Below are 18,978 nucleotides of genomic sequence, written 5' to 3'. Positions count from 1 at the left end.
CCTATTTTTCTGTGTTATGTGGAGCACTTTTTCCCTCCTTCAAACCCTACTTCCCTGCATCCCTGTCCAGCTGTAAAGCAAAGTGTCACAGGCTCTCTGCAACTCTTTTCCAGTTGCACTCAACAGATGCTTCTGTAACGTCAGGGTTTGGCATGATTAAAAAGTGGAGGAAGGAGCCTGGGAGCTTTAAAATAGGTGTGGGGTTGAAGCTGGCATGAAAACAAAAGCAGATACAAGTCACATCCTATTTTTTTTCCCCTTGAACCAAAGCAGAATCAAAACATCCTTTTGCTTTGGTCAAATTAAAACAAAATAATCAAACAAAACACTGCTGTGAGTAAACAGAGCTGTTGACTTGTCACTGCGGCCCTCAACATCATCAGCTGTGTGTGAGCTGCAGGAGAGCTGTGACACTGATGTGGGTGCAGCAAACAGCCCCTCCTTGCCCATGGGCCACCATGTCCTGTGCCTGGGAGGGAAATTTAAGCAGCAAGAGTGTAAAGCACAACCCTGAGAGTGTAAATCACAACCCTGAGGGTGTAAAGCACAACCCTGAGGGTGTAAAACACAACCCTGAGGGTGCAAAGCACAACCCTGAGGGTGTGAATCACAACCCTGAGGTGTAAAGCACAACCCGGAGGGTGTAAAGCACAACCCTGAGGGTGTAAAGCACAACTCCGAGGGTGTAAAGCACAACCCTGAGGTGTAAAGCACAACCCTGAGGGTGTAAAGCACAACCCGGAGTGTGTGGTTATTGTGTAAATCTTGAGAGCTGATGTGTGGATTTTGCCCGAGCCCTGAGGAGGGGCTGCACTGCCGGCCCAGGCAAGTGCTGGCCCCGGTCTCCAAACCCCGCACCCGAGCGGGTGAGCGAACACACGGTTCCCAAAAGCTGGAATCGCCTTCTCCTCTCCTCCACAGCTTCAAACCGGGCAGAACCGCTGTCCCACCTGGCACCGGCAGCGGGATGCAGGGACAGCGGGGACAGCGGGGACAGCAGGGACAGCAGGGCCAGCAGGGCCAGCAGGGACAGCAGGGACAGCAGGGACAGCGGGGACAGCAGGGCCAGCAGGGCCAGCCCCTCCGCTCGGTGCTGCTCGCCGGGCCCGGCCCTCGGCCGGAGCCGGGGCTGGGGCCGCCCCCGGGGCCGGGGCCGGGGCCGGGGCGGGGAGAGGCGGCGGTCGGTGGCGAGCGGGGCGGCGGAGCGGAGCCGGGATGGCAGCACCGCTGCGGGCCGCCCTGGCGCTGGGGCTGCTGGCGGCCGCCCAGCCCGCCCCGGCCGCGGGGCAGCGGCGGCAGGCGGAGGTAGGAGCGGCACCGGCACCGGCGGCACCGGCGGCACCGGCGGCGGGGAGGGCCGGGAGCGCGTCCCGGGTGTGCGCGCCCCGCGTGTGCGCGTTCCCGGTGTGCGTGTCCCTTGTGCGTGTCCCTTGTGCGTGTCCCTTGTGCGTGTCCCGGTGTGCGTGTCCCGGTGTGCATATCCCGGTGTGCGTGTCCCTTGTGCGTGTCCCGGGGTGCGTGTCCCGGTGTGAGTGTCCCTTGTGCGTGTCCCCGGTGCGTGTCCCTTGTGCGTGTCCCTTGTGCGTGTCCCTTGTGCGTGTCCCAGTGTGTGTTCCCTTGTGCGTGTCCCTTGTGCGTGTCCCTTGTGCGTGTCCCTTGTGCGTGTCCCTTGTGCGTGTCCCTTGTGCGTGTCCCCTTGTGCATGTCCCTTGTGCGTGTCCCCGTGTGCGTGTCCCTGCTGTACCCACGTCCCCGTGCCCTGGCCATGTGTGTCCCCACTGAGTCCATGCCCTGGCTGTGCCCGTGTCCCTATGCTGGTGCCATAGGTGTGCCCACGCTCCAGATGTGACAGTCCCCGGTGTGCCCATGCCATGGGTGTGTCTTTGCCATGGGTGTGCGTGTCTGTGCCATAGGTGTGTCCCTGCCCCAGGTGTCACTGTGTCCCTGTCTGTGCCATAGGTGTGTCCCTGCCCCAGGTGTCACTGGGTCCCTGTCTGTGCCATAGGTGTGTCCATGCCCCAGGTGTCACTGGGTCCCTGTCTGTGCCATAGGTGTACCCATGTCCCAGGTGTCACTGGGTCCCTGCTCTGTCCATGCCCCAGGTGTCACTGTGTCCCTGGTGTGTCCATGCCCCAGGTGTCACTGTGTCCCTGGTTTGTCTGTGCCATGGATGTGTCCCTGCCCCAGGTGTCACTGTGTCCCTGTCTGTGCCATAGGTGTGTCCCTGCCCCAGGTGCCACTATGTCCCTGTTGTGCCCGTGCCATAGGTGTATCCATGTCCCAGGTGTCACTGTGTCCCTGGTGTGTCCATGCCCCAGGTGTCACTGTGTCCCTGCTGTGTCTATGCCATAGGTGTGTCCCTGCCCCAGGTGTCACTGTGTCCCTGCTGTGCCCGTGCCCCAGGTGTCACTGTGTCCCTGCTGTGTCCATGCCCCAGGTGTCACTGTGTCCCCGGTGTGCCCATGTCCCTGGTGTGCCCGTGCCACAGGTTTGAGTGTGTTCCCTACGTAGATGCCCACCCCAGGTGAGTGCCCCTGAGCTCCTGACAGCTGTGCATGCACGTGTGCCCTGGGTACACGCCGTGTGTGTGCCTGTGCCAGCTTGGAGGTGGGGCTGTGCCACAGGGTTGTGTTGGAATGCCAGGGTGTGTGGTCACCTGTGCTGTGTGGAGCTGTGGCAGAGAATCACAGGCTGGTTTGGGTTAGAATGGACCTAAAACTCAAAAGCCAGTCCTTCCCCTGCCTGCCTCTCCCCAGGGCTGTCCCCATCACCCCTGTTTGGATTTCTTCTGTCTGTCCTGCTGTGTTGTTACCCCGTGCCACCATCCATTCCTGTTTGTTTTGGGAGGACAGGGTGTGAGATTTGGCTGGTGAACAAAGGTTCATATTGGGGACTTTTTTTTTTTTTTGTTGTTTAGGCCTTGATCCTGTACATTTGCACAAATGCTTAATTTTCAACCCCAGCCAGCTAGTCCTGGTGAATTAATTGGGATTTTTGAACACTTGCTTTGAGAGGAAAAGGGCACAGGAGTGCTCAGAGCCTTGTTTTGATGTTCAGGCTCTTTCTGCTGGGAGATGCTGCTTCAGGGAGGTCTTAATAGTTGTGCTTTTCCCACTGAGCTCAAAACCTCAGCCCAGCCCCTCATGGCGCCTGGTGAAAATAAATCTGCAAAGATTTTAATGCTGAGAAAACCAGGAATTTCAAATTCACTTTCAAAGAAAACCAACTAATTGGGAAGAACTGGTTTAACAACCCAAACTGCCTTTCCACCCCTCGTTGGTGACTTCTGAGTTCTTTTCCCTTGAAGCTTCAGAACAGATCCCAGGATTGTGGCAGATCCCTCATGAGGGGGTGCTGGGCAAGGGACTTTCCTGTCTCCCTGCCTCAGTTTCCCCAAAAGGATGTGCTGTGCTGACCAGGGGCTTTGGGACAACACACACAATGGAAATGCAGAGGCTGGCATGTGGAACTTGTCTAAATAAACTGAGCAGTTAATTTTCTTTTAGGAGGAAGCTGAAATTCTCACATAACATCAAATAGTTCTGGTGATTTGTGGCTTTCAGAGCACTTCCAGGCTTTGCTTCTAAAGATTTTTTTTTTTTTTAATTCTTTTTAAAAAGCCACAGTTAGCAACAATATGTTGTGTAAACTTAGATGTATAAGACTGTCAAATGTCCAGTTATGTGCTTTTCCTGGCTGGTGTCCATGTTTTCACTGCATCTGTATCAACTGCAGTTTAAAAAAAACCAAAACCACATTAAAAAAAAAAAAAAAGAAAAAGGAAAATTCGAAAATTTAATTTGAAACATTTGTATGTGAAATCATCTTATCATCTACAGATAGGAGAGGGCCCAGTGTAAGAGAGCACATTTTTTGGCAGGGCTGGTTCTGGCTGGGCTGTGCTCAGACAGCAGCTGGGGGGTGGTAATGCCCGAAATTCCCTGATCCCGAGGGAATTGTGTAAAATACCCGGGGGAATTGTGTAAAATACCCGGGGCATGTGAGATCTCAGCCGAGGTGGGGGTGAGGAGCACGGTGAGGTGCTGCTGGAGCCAAGGACAAAGGACAATGAAGTCCCTGCAGAGATTTGTGTGGGAAGCTCCAGGTCTGTTTTGGTGGAAATAAAAGCTGAGGAGAAATTTGAGAAAAGCAGGGAATGGGAACAGAGAACTGGACTAACAGACCGGATAGTTCTCATTTTGGATTTTTTTCCCAATTTTTTCCCCCTGTCCTGCCTTTCTGCAGTATCTGGTGCACACTGACTTCTCCCCGTTATCAAACCACATTTTGGGCTCTGGGCTGTTTGTGCTGGGAAACTCTCCAGCATTTCTGAGCTGCTTTGGGAGCGGGATGCTGCTGGGCTGAGGGATGCTGAGCACAGCTGGATGGAGGGAGGCACACACGGTGGGGCTGGGAGCTCCACAGAGCATCCCACATTTTCCTTCTGAAACAAAGCTGAGAAATCATCCTTCCTGTAAAAAACCATCCAGCTCCAGCAGTTTTGGTGCTGCAGCCCATCAGGGGTTTTGGGGTGCTGGGGGTGCCGGGGCAAAAAGCTGCTGGCTGCTGCCCAGCGAGTTAGCACAGATTTGTGGATTGGTTTGGGTTGGAAGGACCTTAAAGCTCATCTCATTCCACCCCTTGCCATGCAGGGACACATTCCACTAGACCAAGCTGCTCCAAGCCCCATCCAAAGGATTGGTGAAAGCAGGAGGGGTTTTAGTCAGAGCAGGCTTGCTGCTTCTCAGCTTTAGAAGATCCAATGTGAAAATAAAAGGAGTTAAAACGACCCCAACTCCACATCTTTAGTAGCAAGTCGATTATTTGCTGCTAAAGTAGATTTTAGGAGTGGTAGGTGGGACAGGAGGTTCCTCCAGGAGGGGCAGGAGGGGAACATCCCAGCAGCCAGGCGGTGCCTGGGGCTTTGACCAGGCTCCATCCCCCGTGCAGAACCAGCCGAGGTTTCCCTGGAGGACAGCCAGGCTCTGTGCTCGCTAATGCCCCTTCTCCTGTGTCTCCCTGTGTGCACAGATATAATATTTATAGATACTTATACTCACACTTAAACAAAAGCTCTGCCTGAGGCTCTGCAGGGATGAGCGGAGGCAAATGAGCATTTTTAATTGATGTGACACCTCCTGGGGGCAGCTCGCAGGCAGCAGGGACCCGATGGGCAGGAGGAGCTGCTGCTCCTTCTGTGACCACGCCAGAACAAGCCCCGGGCCAGCTCTCCTCGTGTGTGTGCTGGGGGAAAGTGGGGCTGAAAAGCAGGAGCCACTGTGTCCATTTGGGTGGTAAGATGATGTGGGATGAGCTGGGGATGCTGGAACCAGGGTTTAGGATCCACCTGAGCTGTCTCATGATTTCAAACAAGACTTTAAAGGGTGCAGCCTGTGGTGGCACCACCTGTAAACATGACACAAAACACCCACATCAATTAAGCCCTTTTCCACTGAGAGGTGTTTTAAAAGCTTTTGTTCTGTTTTCAGTCTCATGTGAAGGGTGAGACAGTACAGATGTTATAATCCACAGCATCACAATTTCTTAATTACAATACATTATAAGCATTTCTCGGCCTGGCCTTTGGCAGGACAGGATCCCTTCCCTGCACTGCCGGGGGATGGAGGGCAGGGATGGGGTTTGCAGAGCAGAGGGACCACGGGCAGCAGGAGCTCGGTGTGAGGCTGCTCTGGTACTCAGCTGGTGGAAAGGAGCCAGAATGAGCCTGTGTGGAGGGGAGAGCAGGCAGGAGCAGAGCCTGCTGTCTGGGCACTCTCGTTATCCCAGTTTCCAGGCAGGGAGGGCTAATTGCCTTTGCTGCTGGCTGTCTTCCACCCGGGACGCCTGTGGTGGAGGGCAAGGTGTTTCCTTGGCTTTAGTCAAGGCAGAGATGATTTCCAGGGTTGTAACAGGCTCCACATCAGAGCCCTGAGATGGGAAGGGCCCCTCTGTCTCCCCCAGACTCCTCCTGCTGTCCCTGCTGCAGCCCCGGAGGTTCTCTGCCCCAGCGCTGGCTCCAAGGCAGCCAGATCCATCCTCCTCTCCCTCCCTCCTGCAGAGGGGGAGCTGGGCATATTTCATATTCATGTTTCTCTTGGTTTCCTGCTGTTTTTCTTTTCCCATTGTATGGAAAAGAGCATTTCCCCGTCTGGGGCAGGAGGGAGGGGGTTTTCCCAGCACGGCCAGACTTTGCACTGCAGCCTCTGGAGAGGTTTCATGGGCTGGTGCCAGATTCCAGCCAGCCCTGCCAGAGCCTGGCTGGGCTCTGGGGGGTTGTGCAGTGCTGGGGGAGCCTTGAGCACTGGTTTAGGCCTAGGACATTGTAGCATGGGGTTCTCAGGTTCCCCTGGGCTCCAAAAACTCCCTGGATTTATATGCTCTGTGCTCAGATAAATTCCTGACAGAGATCAGCACATCCCTCTCCTGCAGCTCTGTGTTTCCAGGACCACCATCACCCTTAGCTGACAGCAGATGTGTCTAGAAAATGTAATAAGATTTCTCCTGATGGTTTTGCAGCTGGAGGGTTGGTGCCTGTGTGTGAAAACCTCAGTGTGGCACAGGCCAGAAACCACAGAGAAAATGCTGCTTTGCTTGGACTTGCAAAGCTCAAGGAGCTCTGGGCAGGAATGATAAAGCCTCTGTGCCTTCTGGTGCTGCTCAAGAGCAGCTGCTGGGACAGGGGCTGCCTTTTTCACTGTGCACTCTGATGTGTCCTGATGGGGTTTCAAGCCTTCATGAGATCATGGTGAGGAAAAACCATTTTCATGCTTTAAGGATGGGATTGTGTTGGGTTACAGGCGAGGAAAGAGCTTCAGGTTGTGCTGAGTGAATGCAAAACCGTGTTAGAAAAGGTTCAGACCATGATGTGAGAGCCAGGACTTTCTACCCAGGTGTTCTCAGCTCACATTTATCTGCAGTGATGTCACCACTGGCATCTTCACCCTGCACCCTCACACGTAACTGGGGGTTTTGTGCTGCTGGAGGAGAACTTTATACAAATACAAGCACAGGGGGAAACATTCCTTCTCCTCTCCAGATACTCTCAGAGGGCTCCTGACTCACTGACCACTCTGAGGTGTCTGGGAGATTCTGGCCATGCTCAGGCTCTGCTGCTGCAGCCTGGCACTGCCAGGATGAGCTGCTGGTGCCTCCAGCTGAGACAGGCAGCTTTGGTGTGAAAAACAGCCAAATTCTTTGGGTGGGGCTGGGTAAACAGCATGTCCAGGCAGGAATCTGTGCTGGTCCTCTGCCAGAGGGGGATGCTCCAGGTAGAAGTGGTGTAAAGGAGGAGATAAAACTGGAGGAGATGAAACTGGAGGAGATGAGGTCTGCAGAACACACGTAGATGTGCCTGCCCACACGTGGGGTGATGTGTTTGGGGATGACATGAGGATGACTGTTCATGGCAAGCAGGAGGTTTGGGCAGGAGGAGGAGAGGGAGAGGCCCTGGCACACCTCGGGACTGCCACATCCACAAACCATTCCTGCTCCTTGCCAGGTGACAAGGCCCAGGAAGTGCTGCTGCCTCCTCTGCTGGGACATAAAGGAGAAATGGGTCACCTACAGTCAGGAGCAGCGCTGAGAGGAGGTCAACCCTCCAACCCCTTCCTTTTCCTGGCCAGAGATGAACCCGGGAGGGAAACAGCTTTAAAAAGACCCCGAGGGCACCAGCCGTGGCATCCCTGGTGCTCAGCACACCTCTCCTTTGGGATGCGGGGAAGGGAAGCCACCACTTTCGCTTTTTATTCTGATTATTATTCATTGCTGTAGCCGCACTGACAGGATGCTGGGCAGCTTGTTTGTCTCCCGCAGACATCCTGGCAGGAGCGTTCTTGTGACCCCGGCTATCAACTCCTCCGAGAGGCGGGGAGCAGCCCGAGCCCTTTATTTTCTTTAACATACAATTTAATGCTGGAGCAAGTTCAGAGAGGCGATCTCCGTCCGTGTCAGCGGCCGATAAGAAGAAGAATGGTTTGGCAAAGCAAATCGCCCCCGGAGCGTCCCCACTTTGCAGCAGCACATCCTGCGTGGGAATGGGGGGAGGCTGAGGCTGAGCCCATCTCACCCCACCCTGCTCTGCCCTTTGTCTGAATCCCTGCCCTGAGCCGGGGCCATTGGAACCCCGGAAAAACCAGCAGAGGTTTTTCATCTCTCTCTTTTTCATTTCTCTCTTTCCATCGTGTCGTGGCCATAAACCTCAAGAGCCACCCAAAAATGATGGGGAGGAAACACCCAGGCACCTGTATGGGCACAGGGGGTGCAGAGAGCTCTCGGGGACAAAACAAGTGGGCATTTTTGGGTTCGCAGCACTGTTTGCCACTTCCTTTCTCCCTCACCCCACTCCTTCCCAAACCAACACCTGCTCTGAGCTGCACTTTTCCCATTTTTTCTTGCAGCTCTTCCTGGAGAAATACGGCTACTTCAGCGAGCCGGGGGCCGGCAGCCACAGCCCCGCCGAGTTCTCCGAGGCGCTGAGGTGGGAGCCCCAAACTCGGCAGCTCCGGCTGCAGGGATGCTGCCAGTGCTCCGAGGGGTTTTTTTTTTGGTTGTTGTTGTTGTTTTTGCAGCCAGAAGGGTCTTTTCGCAGCTGGAGGCTCTCTGTCTCATGGTCTGATGCTAAAGCACAGCCAGTCCTTTTTGGAAAGGCAGGTCCGTGCCCGGTTCCCCAGCTGGGTGCCGGCTGCTGGCACCCGCCTCTCGCTGCTTTATTTGCCTTTTATGGCCCGCTGCTCGCCTCGCAATAAAATCTGGGGGGAGGCCGAGCTTGGGGATGGCTGGGAGATGTCATGGGGGGAGAGCTGCCAAATCCTGCCTGGGCTTCTCCTAAGGACATCACTTCGGCTCTGGGAGCATCCCGGGCTTGACCTCGTGCAAAGCTAAATACCAAATTAAATGAGATGTCAAATAACTGGGGTTAAAAAAGCACTTTTGGGCTCTATTTTTAAGCTGCTTTACCCTGCTAAGAGGTGAGTAGCAGGTCAGCTGTGGCTGCAGAGCCAAATCCTTGTTTTACCGCGGGGATGAAGTTCTGGGGTGTGAAGCTTATGGGGTGAAAATCCTGGCAAACCCCTCCAGCGGGGGGGTCTGGATGTGGCTGCTGACACATCCCTTTTTTCTGCAGGGATTTCCAGCGGGTGACCCACCTGCCTCTCAGTGGGGTGCTGGATGCCCCCACGCTCCATCAGATGGCTCTGCCCAGGTGTGGCACCCACGACGGGCACGGCCGCGCTGCCCGGGCACCGCCCGCCCGCCGCCGCCGCACGGCACGGCACGGTGAGCACCGGGGCTCCCGCTGGGGTTTGGGGTCCGGGGTGCTCGGCTCTGCCCCCCTGGAACTCGTGGGGAAGGTGCTGTGGGTGGGAGGTGCAGCCCCGCTGGCACAGTGTCCAGCCCAGGATATATTGGAGGTTATTTTTAAAGCTTTTTCTTTTTGGTTGGTCTCTGTGGCTTGATGTCGGCAGCGATTTGAGATTGGATTCCCAATTTTGGGGAATTCAGCTCTCTGGGGTGGTTTTGCTGCTGCTGTGGGAGCCAGGACATCTCCCAGAGAGCACTCAGGTCACCGTGGCCCCACACCCAGCTGTGCTGGCATGATCTGGCACACAGTGAAGTTATCTCCAGGTTTTGCTGATCTTTGGGACTTCTAATGCATATTAAGGACGCAGCAGTAACCAAAAACCTGTCAGGACTTGGCAGCCTGACCTGAGAGTCATTTCATCCATGTTAAGGGGTTTAACTCTTCTCCAAGCATCCCTCTGTGCTCCTGTGTGTCCAAGACTGGGCCTCTCATCCCTTGTGAGCTCTCTTTGGGCTTGCAGATGAGTAACTGGATTCCTAGAGAGCAAGAGGGCCAGGGCCAGCTGTGCTTAGGACATGGGAAAAACGAAGGGGAGATTAAGAGGAGGCTCTGTGCCGTGTCAGGCTGCCTGTGCATCTGTCAGGGCTGGCCACGGACAGCCCCAGGAGAGCCCTGTCATCCTCCTCCAGCCTCTGGATTTCCTTCCAAAGCCCCAGCATGTGTCCCTTGAAGGAGCCATCCTGTGCCCAGGACATGTGGGCAGTGAGCAGAGGAGGAAGGGCATACAGCAGGAGGTGGGCAAACAGAAGCAGCCAGTGCCCTGTGGCTCATGAGGCTCCTTTTTGGGGATCACAGAAATGGGTGGGTGGCAAGAGATGCCCAATGGCTCAAGGAAAGGGCAGGAAAGGGCTCAGTGTGGCACTGGTTATTGCTCTGGTGATCTGATGCCACAGGCAGCGGGGATGGGACAGCAGCACATCTGTACCCACGGGCTGGATGGGAGACAGGGAGTGCCTGCAGGGCTGGTGGCACTGGCCAGGAAGGCTGGGGGAGGCTTTGTGCTGTTTATCCTGCTTGAAGCAGGAAACCCTGGCAGCTGAGCCAGCAAAGGGCTTTGTTATCCACCCTTTCCCAGCGGGATCTTCCCTGGGCAGCCCCTGTGTCCCTCATCCTGCTGCCTTGGGGCACACTCAGAGCCCAGCACGGGGGCAAATCCAAGCCCTGCCTTGCCCATCCTCCTCTGGTGGTGGATGCTCAGCTCCTGGGGAGGGAAGGATGGGATGCCAGGCTTGGTTTTAGGGCTGCTCTTTGCTTTTAGCTTTTGCTGTGCAGAGTGGCAGCTCATCTGTGTCCCTTTGGAGCTGGAGGCCACCACTGCACTGACGAGCAGTGGGAACTGATTCTGTCCCCAGGAGTGTGACCAGCTGGCCCAGAGTGTCCCCAGCCGTGGGGAGAAGGAGGCAGAGCTGGGGTGGGATGTGTGCCAGCTTTGTGTGCCAGGTTTGCTGGGAGGCTCAGCTCAGAGCCAGAGCAGGGAGCCCCGGCGTGCTGCCGGCTCTGTTCCCCTTGTTTTCCTGCACATCTGCAGCAGAGGCAGGTGCTGGAGTTCTGTCCCCACTCCCACGCCTCAGCACCAGCTCTGGCACCCACATCCCCCCAGGGCCCCACGGCTTTTTTCCTGCTCCCAGATGCCTCCAGATAAATGTAATCCCAGAGCTCTGGGGTCCCACAGCTGCCGAGGGGTGCTGGAGGAGGAGGAGGAGGAGGAGGAGGAGGGGGCTGTAATGCTGCTCAGCAACTTTGTGAACTCTCATCTTCTCCCTCCTGTGTGGTAGGGGGTTGGGGAGCTTAGAGGAAGTCACAACACTTGTCCCCTTCATCCTTGTCCCCAATTGTCCTGGTAGCATTAGGGCTCTGTTTCTCCTGACAGCTTTTAAGGAGGCCTTGGGCACCAAGCCGTGCCCCCAAGGTGCTGCTGAGAGCCCTTCCCACTCCTTTACCCTTCTCCCACCTTTTCAGAGGTGGCTTTGATTGCTCTCCCTGAAATCCAGCCCTTGGGCTGCACCTTCTGGACGTGAAGCTGCCATCAGGCAGCACCTCCTGGCAGGGACCCATGCTGGATTTGGCTCTGTGAACCAAAGTTCAAAGTTGGTGCCACAGCTTCTCATCTTAGAGAGGTTTCAGGGTGTCTTGGTTTGAAAAGACAGGAGTCTGTGAAGCAAGGCAAAACCCTCCTGTGAAATGGAAAAGGTAAACCCCCTCCTTCTGAATTACCACAATTTTAAAAAAGGCTCTCAGGCAAAGATATGGGAATGGGAATAACAGTTCTTTACTAGGAGAAAAACTAAATAAAAATAATAATAATAAAAAAATGTAATTAGTAGAAATGAAAGTAGTGATGGAGTCAGAAACCTGACACCCTGAGGGGTCAGGGCGTTGGTAATGTCCAGTTAAATGGTGGCTGCTCCTCCTGGAGTGGCAGATGAAATGCTGCTGAAGTGGTGATCTCTAGAAGGGTGGAGTTTTCTCTGAAGGTCTGGTAGTAGTTGGACCTGGTCTTCCTCTGGGAATTCAGCATAGAAGAAAGCTGCTCCTCTGGGAATCCAGCGAAGTGGCTGCCAGTGTCTCAAAAAGTGCTGATTTTATGCAGGTAGGGGTGCTTGGCTCCTCCCTCTGGGTGGAGCATCTCACCATGGGATGATGGAACTTTACCAGTCATGCAGTGAGTCATTAATGGCCCATTAACAGAAGATATCTCCCCGAGGGAGACATTGTTCTTGGGAGAGATAAGAAAACTGCCCAACCTCCAACAGATGGCAAATAGAATCCATGCTTATTTTACAAGCCAGCACACAGGGTTTGGTTGCAACTCCAGCCTTGGGTGAGCTCTAGCGGCGGCACCTTCAGAAGGATTTAATCGTGGTGCTGCAGCTGCCTCAATTCTCGCTTTGCCTTGGGATAAACCACAACACTTCCATGAAGTTTTCTTCCGCTCAGGCAGCCCCTGGGTGTCGGGAGAAGGCCAAGTGGGCGCGCTGAGCCTGTCCCGTTGCAGGTGGGCGCTGGTACAAGCGGCACCTGACGTACCGGGTGGTGAACTGGCCGTCCTACCTGCCGCAGCACGAGGTGCGCCTGGCCGTGCGAGCCGCCTTCCAGCTCTGGAGCAACGTGTCCTCGCTGCGCTTCGGGGAGGCGCGGGGCGGCCCCGCGGACATCCGCCTCACCTTCTTCCACGGGGACCACAACGACGGGCTCAGCAACGCCTTCGATGGGCCAGGTGCTGGTCGCTTCCCCCTCGTAAGCTTCTCTTCTACAACGTGGGCTCTTCCCCGGCAGGGAGGAGGGCTGGGTCTTCTGGTGAGACCCCAGCAGTGGGAAAGTCTTTGTTCCCCTAGCCTGGCAGCCAAAGAGGTCTGGGATATGTGAAGTCGAGTTTTCAAAGTTGTTTATTTCTCCTCATCTTTAATATTTTCTCTCTGACCTGAGGTCTGCCTAGTACAGAAGCCATGGCAGTCTGGTGTGCTCTCTGAGCGGTGTTTACCTTTTATATCAAAAGTTATGTATAATCTGTATCAATGCACCAATTTCTAACATCTATGTTGGACAGTGTGTCCCTATTCTAACCAATAGAAAAGTGTCACCATCACACCAAGACATGGAGGACAAGAAGAAGGAGAAAAAGGCTAGGACACACCCAAATTCCTCCATCTTGTACCCCTTGAATTACATTCTAAAAACCCCAAAATTCTGCTTTTCCACCCTGTGTCAATTCCCCTATTACACTACTCAAACCCTTTTGGCTTGTAATTCCTCATATAGAATTGGCAGCCTCTTCCACGGGCTAAAATCGAAGCCACAGATGTTTTTGACTTCTTGCCAGGGTCTCCAAACCCCCTGCCAGGGTCTTGAGACAGCCAGGGCAGCCAGAGGGATGTGCTGGACTCTGACAGGAGGAGGGCTGGCTTGTGGTGGGCTGGGGGTGATGGAGGCTCTGCAGTCTCTCTAGCCCAGTTTGCACCAGTTTGCTGTCTGATTTGGGGTCCCTCCTCCCAACTTTGCGGCTGAGATCTGCCAGCAAGGTGGCCGAGAGGTTCCCTACAGACCCCCGAGGAGCCCTCCAAACACGGGCTCCTCCAGGAACACCCAAACCTGACGCACACTGAGGCAAGCCAGAGGCGCGCGTGCCGTGGCCCCTGATGGCTCTGGTGTCCCCAGGAGGTGCCCTGGCCCACGCCTTCTTCCCCCGGCGAGGAGAAGCCCACTTCGACAGCGCCGAGCGCTGGTCCCTGCACAGCGGCAAGGGCCGCAACCTCTTCATCGTGGTGGCCCACGAGGTCGGGCACACGCTGGGGCTGCAGCACTCGCCCGTCAAGAGCGCCCTGATGTCTCCCTACTACAAGAAGCTCAGCAAGGATTTTGTCCTCAGCTGGGATGACATCTTGGCCATCCAGAACTTGTACGGTGAGCCTGGCTTCCCTGAGCATCCCTTGGGTTCCTCCAGAGTTGTTCTCTGGGATGGAGAATGAGCAGGAGGGATGGTCCCTGAAAGGGGAGAGGACTACAGCCACGTGGGCCCCATCCCTGTGTGTGGCTGGGGAGGAAAATGCAGGAGAGGTGGGACAGGTACCAGGGCCTCCAGGGCAGGGAAGGTTGGATTTGCTGCCCACTTGTCTGTTGGTGCATGTTTTTTGGGGTACCAAGGGATTTTTGCCACCATCATGTAGAGTGGGATAGGAAATGACAACGGGACGAGGAGTCTTTGGAGTCTTGGGAGTCCCAGCCTCATGCTTTGGGAAAAGTTGTTTCTCTGTCCCTTCCCCGGGCTCACCACCCCTTATTCCATCCCAGGAAAGCCCTCCAAGGGCTCGGCTATCCAGCTCCCAGGAAAGGTCTTCACTCACTTCCAGGACTGGAACATGGACCTTCACGGCAGGGACCGCCAGCAGAGGAGCCTCAGCACCTATTACTGCCACTCCTTCTTCGATGCCATAACCGCCGGTGGGTGTTGGTCAGTGTGACCCCCTCCCAAAATGTGCACCCCTACCCCTCGTCCCAGTGCTGCTGCAGCTCCCAGTGCTGGGAAGGGTGGGTTTGGCTGGTGCACAGCTCCTGGCACTGGTGGCATCACCAATGGACAGTGAAGCTGCACCTTGAGGGCACAGCGATGTGTCGGGAGCAGGGAAAACACCCTAAAACTTGGGCCATGGCAAGGATTAATCACTGCAGGAGCTCAGCTGAGCAAGATAAGCCTTGAACTGTGGTCAGCATTTATCTTCTCATGCCTGGAGGGGAGGCAATGAATTCTGGATGCCGAGGGGGTGGCTGGAAAAGCAGAAGGAAGCATCCAAACCCTGAAGATCCCCAAAGCACCACGGGGCTGCACGGGGAGGACAGGGGATCTGGGTAGCAGTGGAGGGTGCTTCAATAACATTTCTCACCTTGGGCACCCTCCCTCTGCCTCACAGATGGGGATCACAACCTCTACATCTTCAAGGGCAGCCACTACTGGGTGGTGTCAGCCAGTGGCAACGCCAGTGACCCGCGGCCACTGCAGCCACGCTGGCCCGGCCTCCCCGCCGGCATCGACGCCTGCGCCTGGTCCCAGCTCACTGGGAAGTTCTACTTCTTCAAAGGTGGGTGAGGCACGGGCAGGGGACTCCCCTCGGGGCTGCCACTGCTCCTGCCTGCCTCCTGTGTGGCTCTCTGGGTCTGGCTGGAGCCACACAGTTCTTGTTGTGTCCCCTCCCAGCACAGAGCTGGGGCATTGCTGCGTCCTGGGTGTGCAAAACCCTGGGCTCAGTGCCCTCTCACGGTGAGCCACGTGGCCCTGGCAGCCACATCACCTCTGGTGCCTCAGTTTCCCCATCAGGAGAGCAGCACTCGCTGGTGTGTCAAAGCAAATCCAGGTGCAGCTGTGGGTCTTTGGGGAGAAATTGCCCCCCAAAACACGAGGGCGGGGGAGTGCGTGGGGGTTTCATGGTGCACATGGATCCCTGTGCTGTGCCTGGAGCTGCCCCAGGAGCTGGGATACCATCCTTAAACTGCCCCAGGAGCTGGGATACCATCCCTAAACTGCCCCAGCAGCTGGGATACTATCCCTAAACTGCCCCAGCAGCTGGGATATCATCCCAAACTGCCCCAGTAGCTGGGATACCATCCCTAAACCGCCCCAGGAGCTGGGATACCATCCGTGAGCTGCCCCAGGAGCTGGGATACCATCCATGAGCTGCCCCAGGAGCTGGGATACCATCCATGAGCTGCCCCAGGAGCTGGGATACCATCCCTAAACTGCCCCAGCAGCTGGGATATCATCCATGAGCAGCCTGGCAGCCAGATGGGGAGAGGAAGGTCAAACCAGGCAGCCTGGCTGCCAGGGTCAGCCCCAGCTTTAATGGAAACCAGTCACTGGCTGTTCAGAAAAGGGGCTTTGTGCTGCAGCTGGGTGAGAGCCAAAGCCCCTCTGCCTCCCCAGCCCTCACTGCTCCCTCTGTCCTCCCCAGGGCTGCGTCAGGCTGTGCCTTGGGAGCAGAAAGGGGCTTTTGTCTGCCTTGTTGTGGGGACAGGGCGCCGTGGGGACAGCCAAGCCACGGGTCCCCATCGCAATTCCTGCTGCAGTACTGGTTTTGGATGTCCCAGCCTCGGCTGGATCTGCTTCTGTCTGTCCCATTCGCTGTGCAGGGTCGGGGGGGAAGTCTGCCAGAAGCAGCATGGTGGTGGCCTTGGTGGTCCCTTCCCACGCCTTCAAGTCCCTGAGCTGCCGTGCCTCAGTTTCCCCCCAGCCTGGTCGTGGGGCTGCCCTGCAGTTGTTCCAGCAGTGGGCTGGATGTCAGTGACCAGCACAGGGCTGATCCCATGGCTGAGTCTGCCCACATCTGGAGCTGGTCCTGCCACGGGCCCCGCTGGGCTGTGCCCTAACCCTGCCCGCTCCCCGCAGGCAGCCGATGCTGGCGCTACGCGGGCTCCGAGCTGGAGGCAGGATTTCCCCGAAAATGCAGCGCCCTGGGGCTGCCCCGGCACCCGGACACCGCTCTCTACTTCCAGCAGCTCCGCCGCCTTGTCCTCTTCAAAGGCCCCAAGTACTTCGTGGTGGGCGAGGAGCTGCTGGGCGTGGAGCCCTACTACCCCCGCAGCCTGCGGGACTGGGCAGGGCTGCCCGCGGGCACGGCCGGGGCTGTCCCCCACCGCCACGGCTCCGTCTACTTCTTTCGGGATGATCAGTACTGGAAATTCGACCAGGCCAAGCTGAGAGTGGTGGCCAGCGGTAAATGGGCCATGGAGCTGGCCTGGATGGGCTGCTGGGATGCCAACAGTGAGCAGGAGGTGCTGTGAGCATGGCGTGATGGGTGACATGGGGATGGACCTCGCCTGGATCCCTCTTGGTGTGACTTTGGGGTCCTGTCTGAGGGTGGAGCCGTGGGACGGAGGAGCAGTGACCCAGCAGAGCTCGGGTGCAGTGGGACAGGTGTGCCACAGCCAGGTGGCCTGCAGGCTTTGGGACAGGATATTTTATACAGACCACAAAAAAAAAATGTATCAGCCGTGGAGACTGCAAACGCACCCATTTCTGTTAACTTTCAGGATATTGTTACACGTGTGTTTCAAACCAGGACTGGGGTTTGGTGATACTTTTTGATATCTTTGTTGATACTTGTTGATATCTGTCATTTCCCACAATCAGGTGGAGAAGTGTCTCGCTGCTGCTTGCTTTGGGGTTTGGATGGTTTTCAAGAACAGGCTGACAACATCTCCTGCTTAAAACTAAAAGAAAGGAGATATTTGGACAAAAATTCGGGTCCATGTGGAGCTTTGCCCCTGCTGTTTGTTCCGACCCTGGGGTATGGAGGGTTGGGGATGCTTTGCTGGGCTGTGCTCACATCCCAGTGCTCTGCTGAGGCAGCACCACAGTGGATTTTGGGGCTGAAAGCAGCAGGGTTTGGGGTGGAGAGAAAAGGGGGGCTCAGCTGAGCTCTGGCCATGGCACGGTGCAGCTCCCAGGCAGCAGGAGCATTGCCTGTCAGAGAGGTTTGGGGGGACTGGGAGGGTCTGCCAAGGGCTGTGCTCACCTGGCAGCCCCCACTGTGTGCACAGAAAGTGTCTGTGCTCCGCTGCCTCTGCAAGGGACACAGGATCAGCGAATTTCTGAGTCCCTGGGCCCCACCTGGATGAACGGGAGTGACAAATCACTGGGGGAGGAGGGGAAGAGGAGAGGCTGAGCAGGACACAGGACATGCCTGTGCATGCAGGCCCACGGGGACAGTGTGGCTGCATACTCCTCATTCCTTTCCCAAGGCAGACTCCCCACCTGGAAACGCTGCAGGCTCCTGGGCAGGGTCACCAGCGGTGTCTGCAAAGGGCCACGGTGTCCCAGGGCTGGGGATGGACCTCAGCTTCCCAGGGCTGGAGTTCTGAGCAGGACAGGGCTCAGCTTTGTTAAATGATTTATTGAAACCATGTGTGCAGGTTCTGCCAGAACTCAGAGCCCAGCAGCTCTGCTCCTGCTGTGCCACGTCAGGGTGCTGTGCTGGGTGCCACGTCAGGGTGCCCTCCTCATGCCAGCAGCTTCCAGGATTCCTCTTTTCCTCATCTTTGCCCTTTCCAGACCTTCCCTGCAGAGCAGGGTTTGCCCCAAGCCGGATGCCAGGGCTGGTACTTCCCGAGGGCTTTCGGTGCTGCCAGATGCCAGCTGAGCTGTGGGTTTGGCAGGATGGGGAGCCAGCACTCTTCCCATTCTCCAAAACACTTGGGAGTGAGCCCTTCATGTGCAGACACAGACACAGAGTCTTCACCTGCCCAAAACCTCAGGGGATTTTCCACATTGCCAAAGAAACACACATTTTCATAGGAACTGAATGACAATAGGGCGAGGTGGCCTGCAGGGAGTCCCAAGGGCTTGGAGACTTGACAGCAAATAAAACCAACCTCTGGATCTGTGGCATTGGGATTTGTGCTTGTTTTCATGTCACACTTTGGGTTTGGGTTGTTTTTTTCAAAGCAAATCTCCAGCTTCCTGACAAGGCTGTGTTTAAGATGCCTGTGGGTGTTTGGGGTTGGAGAGGGGATTGCTGAATTTGGCCTCAGCTTTTATGTTGGCAGGATCAAAAAGGGGAGATGGATCCCACTGAAAACTCACTGATGGCAATGAAAACATGGAAATTCTCTTTCTTACTTTGTCCCCAAATTACTGAGGATTTTTCCATGCTTTGGGATATATTAATAGGTTTTTTCCCCAGGCTGAATTAATTCATTATCCGTTTTCCTGTCCCCTTAGGAGAAAGCCAGGCATCCCATCTGCTGTGTGACTGGAGGCTGAGGATGGGACTACCTCAAATCCTCTCCACTTTTTGGGTTTCCCATCTCTTCCCTGGCTTGTTGCCATGTGTTTCCTGGGGCTGTGTCCTGTGGGATGTTTTGGGGCCCTGAGATGCTGTCAGGGCTGGACTGAGCTCAGCATTGCTGGCAGAGGCAGCAGGGGTCACTCCACTGTGTCTCCTGTACCCCATCAGTCTGGGGGGTCTGGGGGAGGTGAACTCCCACCCTGAACCTTTCAATCCACCCCTCCCCGGGTGCCCTGGGTGGAAATCCAGCTTCTCAAGGGTTCTTTTCTCCTGCTGGGCTCCCTGGCTGGGCACATCAGGCGCAGACTCCTCTGGCCTGGCCTGCCACACATTCCCCAAACAGAA

General features: G+C 56.0%; 1 protein-coding gene across 3 annotated transcripts; it reads left to right on the top strand.

Annotated features, from left to right (window-relative positions):
- The first annotated feature begins 1,140 nt into the window (after positions 1–1,140).
- MMP28 (matrix metallopeptidase 28) lies at positions 1,141–18,869 on the top strand. Of its 3 annotated transcripts, none has more exons than XM_072937298.1 (8): positions 1,141–1,305; positions 8,397–8,476; positions 9,122–9,273; positions 12,296–12,595; positions 13,514–13,759; positions 14,147–14,296; positions 14,764–14,931; positions 18,567–18,869. In XM_072937298.1, exons 1-8 carry the CDS (start codon positions 1,216–1,218, stop codon positions 18,716–18,718), a joined length of 1,338 nt encoding a protein of 445 aa, XP_072793399.1. In that variant the 5' UTR covers positions 1,141–1,215; the 3' UTR covers positions 18,719–18,869. The 3 variants fall into 3 exon arrangements, with proteins under 3 accessions (XP_072793399.1, XP_072793397.1, XP_072793398.1); XM_072937296.1 differs by lacking the exon at positions 18,567–18,869 and adding an exon at positions 16,237–17,085 and having other exon boundaries at positions 1,144–1,305; positions 14,764–14,935; XM_072937297.1 differs by lacking the exon at positions 18,567–18,869 and adding an exon at positions 16,237–17,085 and having other exon boundaries at positions 1,145–1,305; positions 12,354–12,575; positions 14,764–14,935.
- Positions 18,870–18,978: the final 109 nt, after the last annotated feature.

This window comes from Taeniopygia guttata, chromosome 19 (assembly GCF_048771995.1).
Source record: "Taeniopygia guttata chromosome 19, bTaeGut7.mat, whole genome shotgun sequence".
NCBI lineage: Eukaryota > Metazoa > Chordata > Aves > Passeriformes > Estrildidae > Taeniopygia > Taeniopygia guttata.
This window is presented reverse-complemented; position numbering and strand designations above follow the sequence as displayed.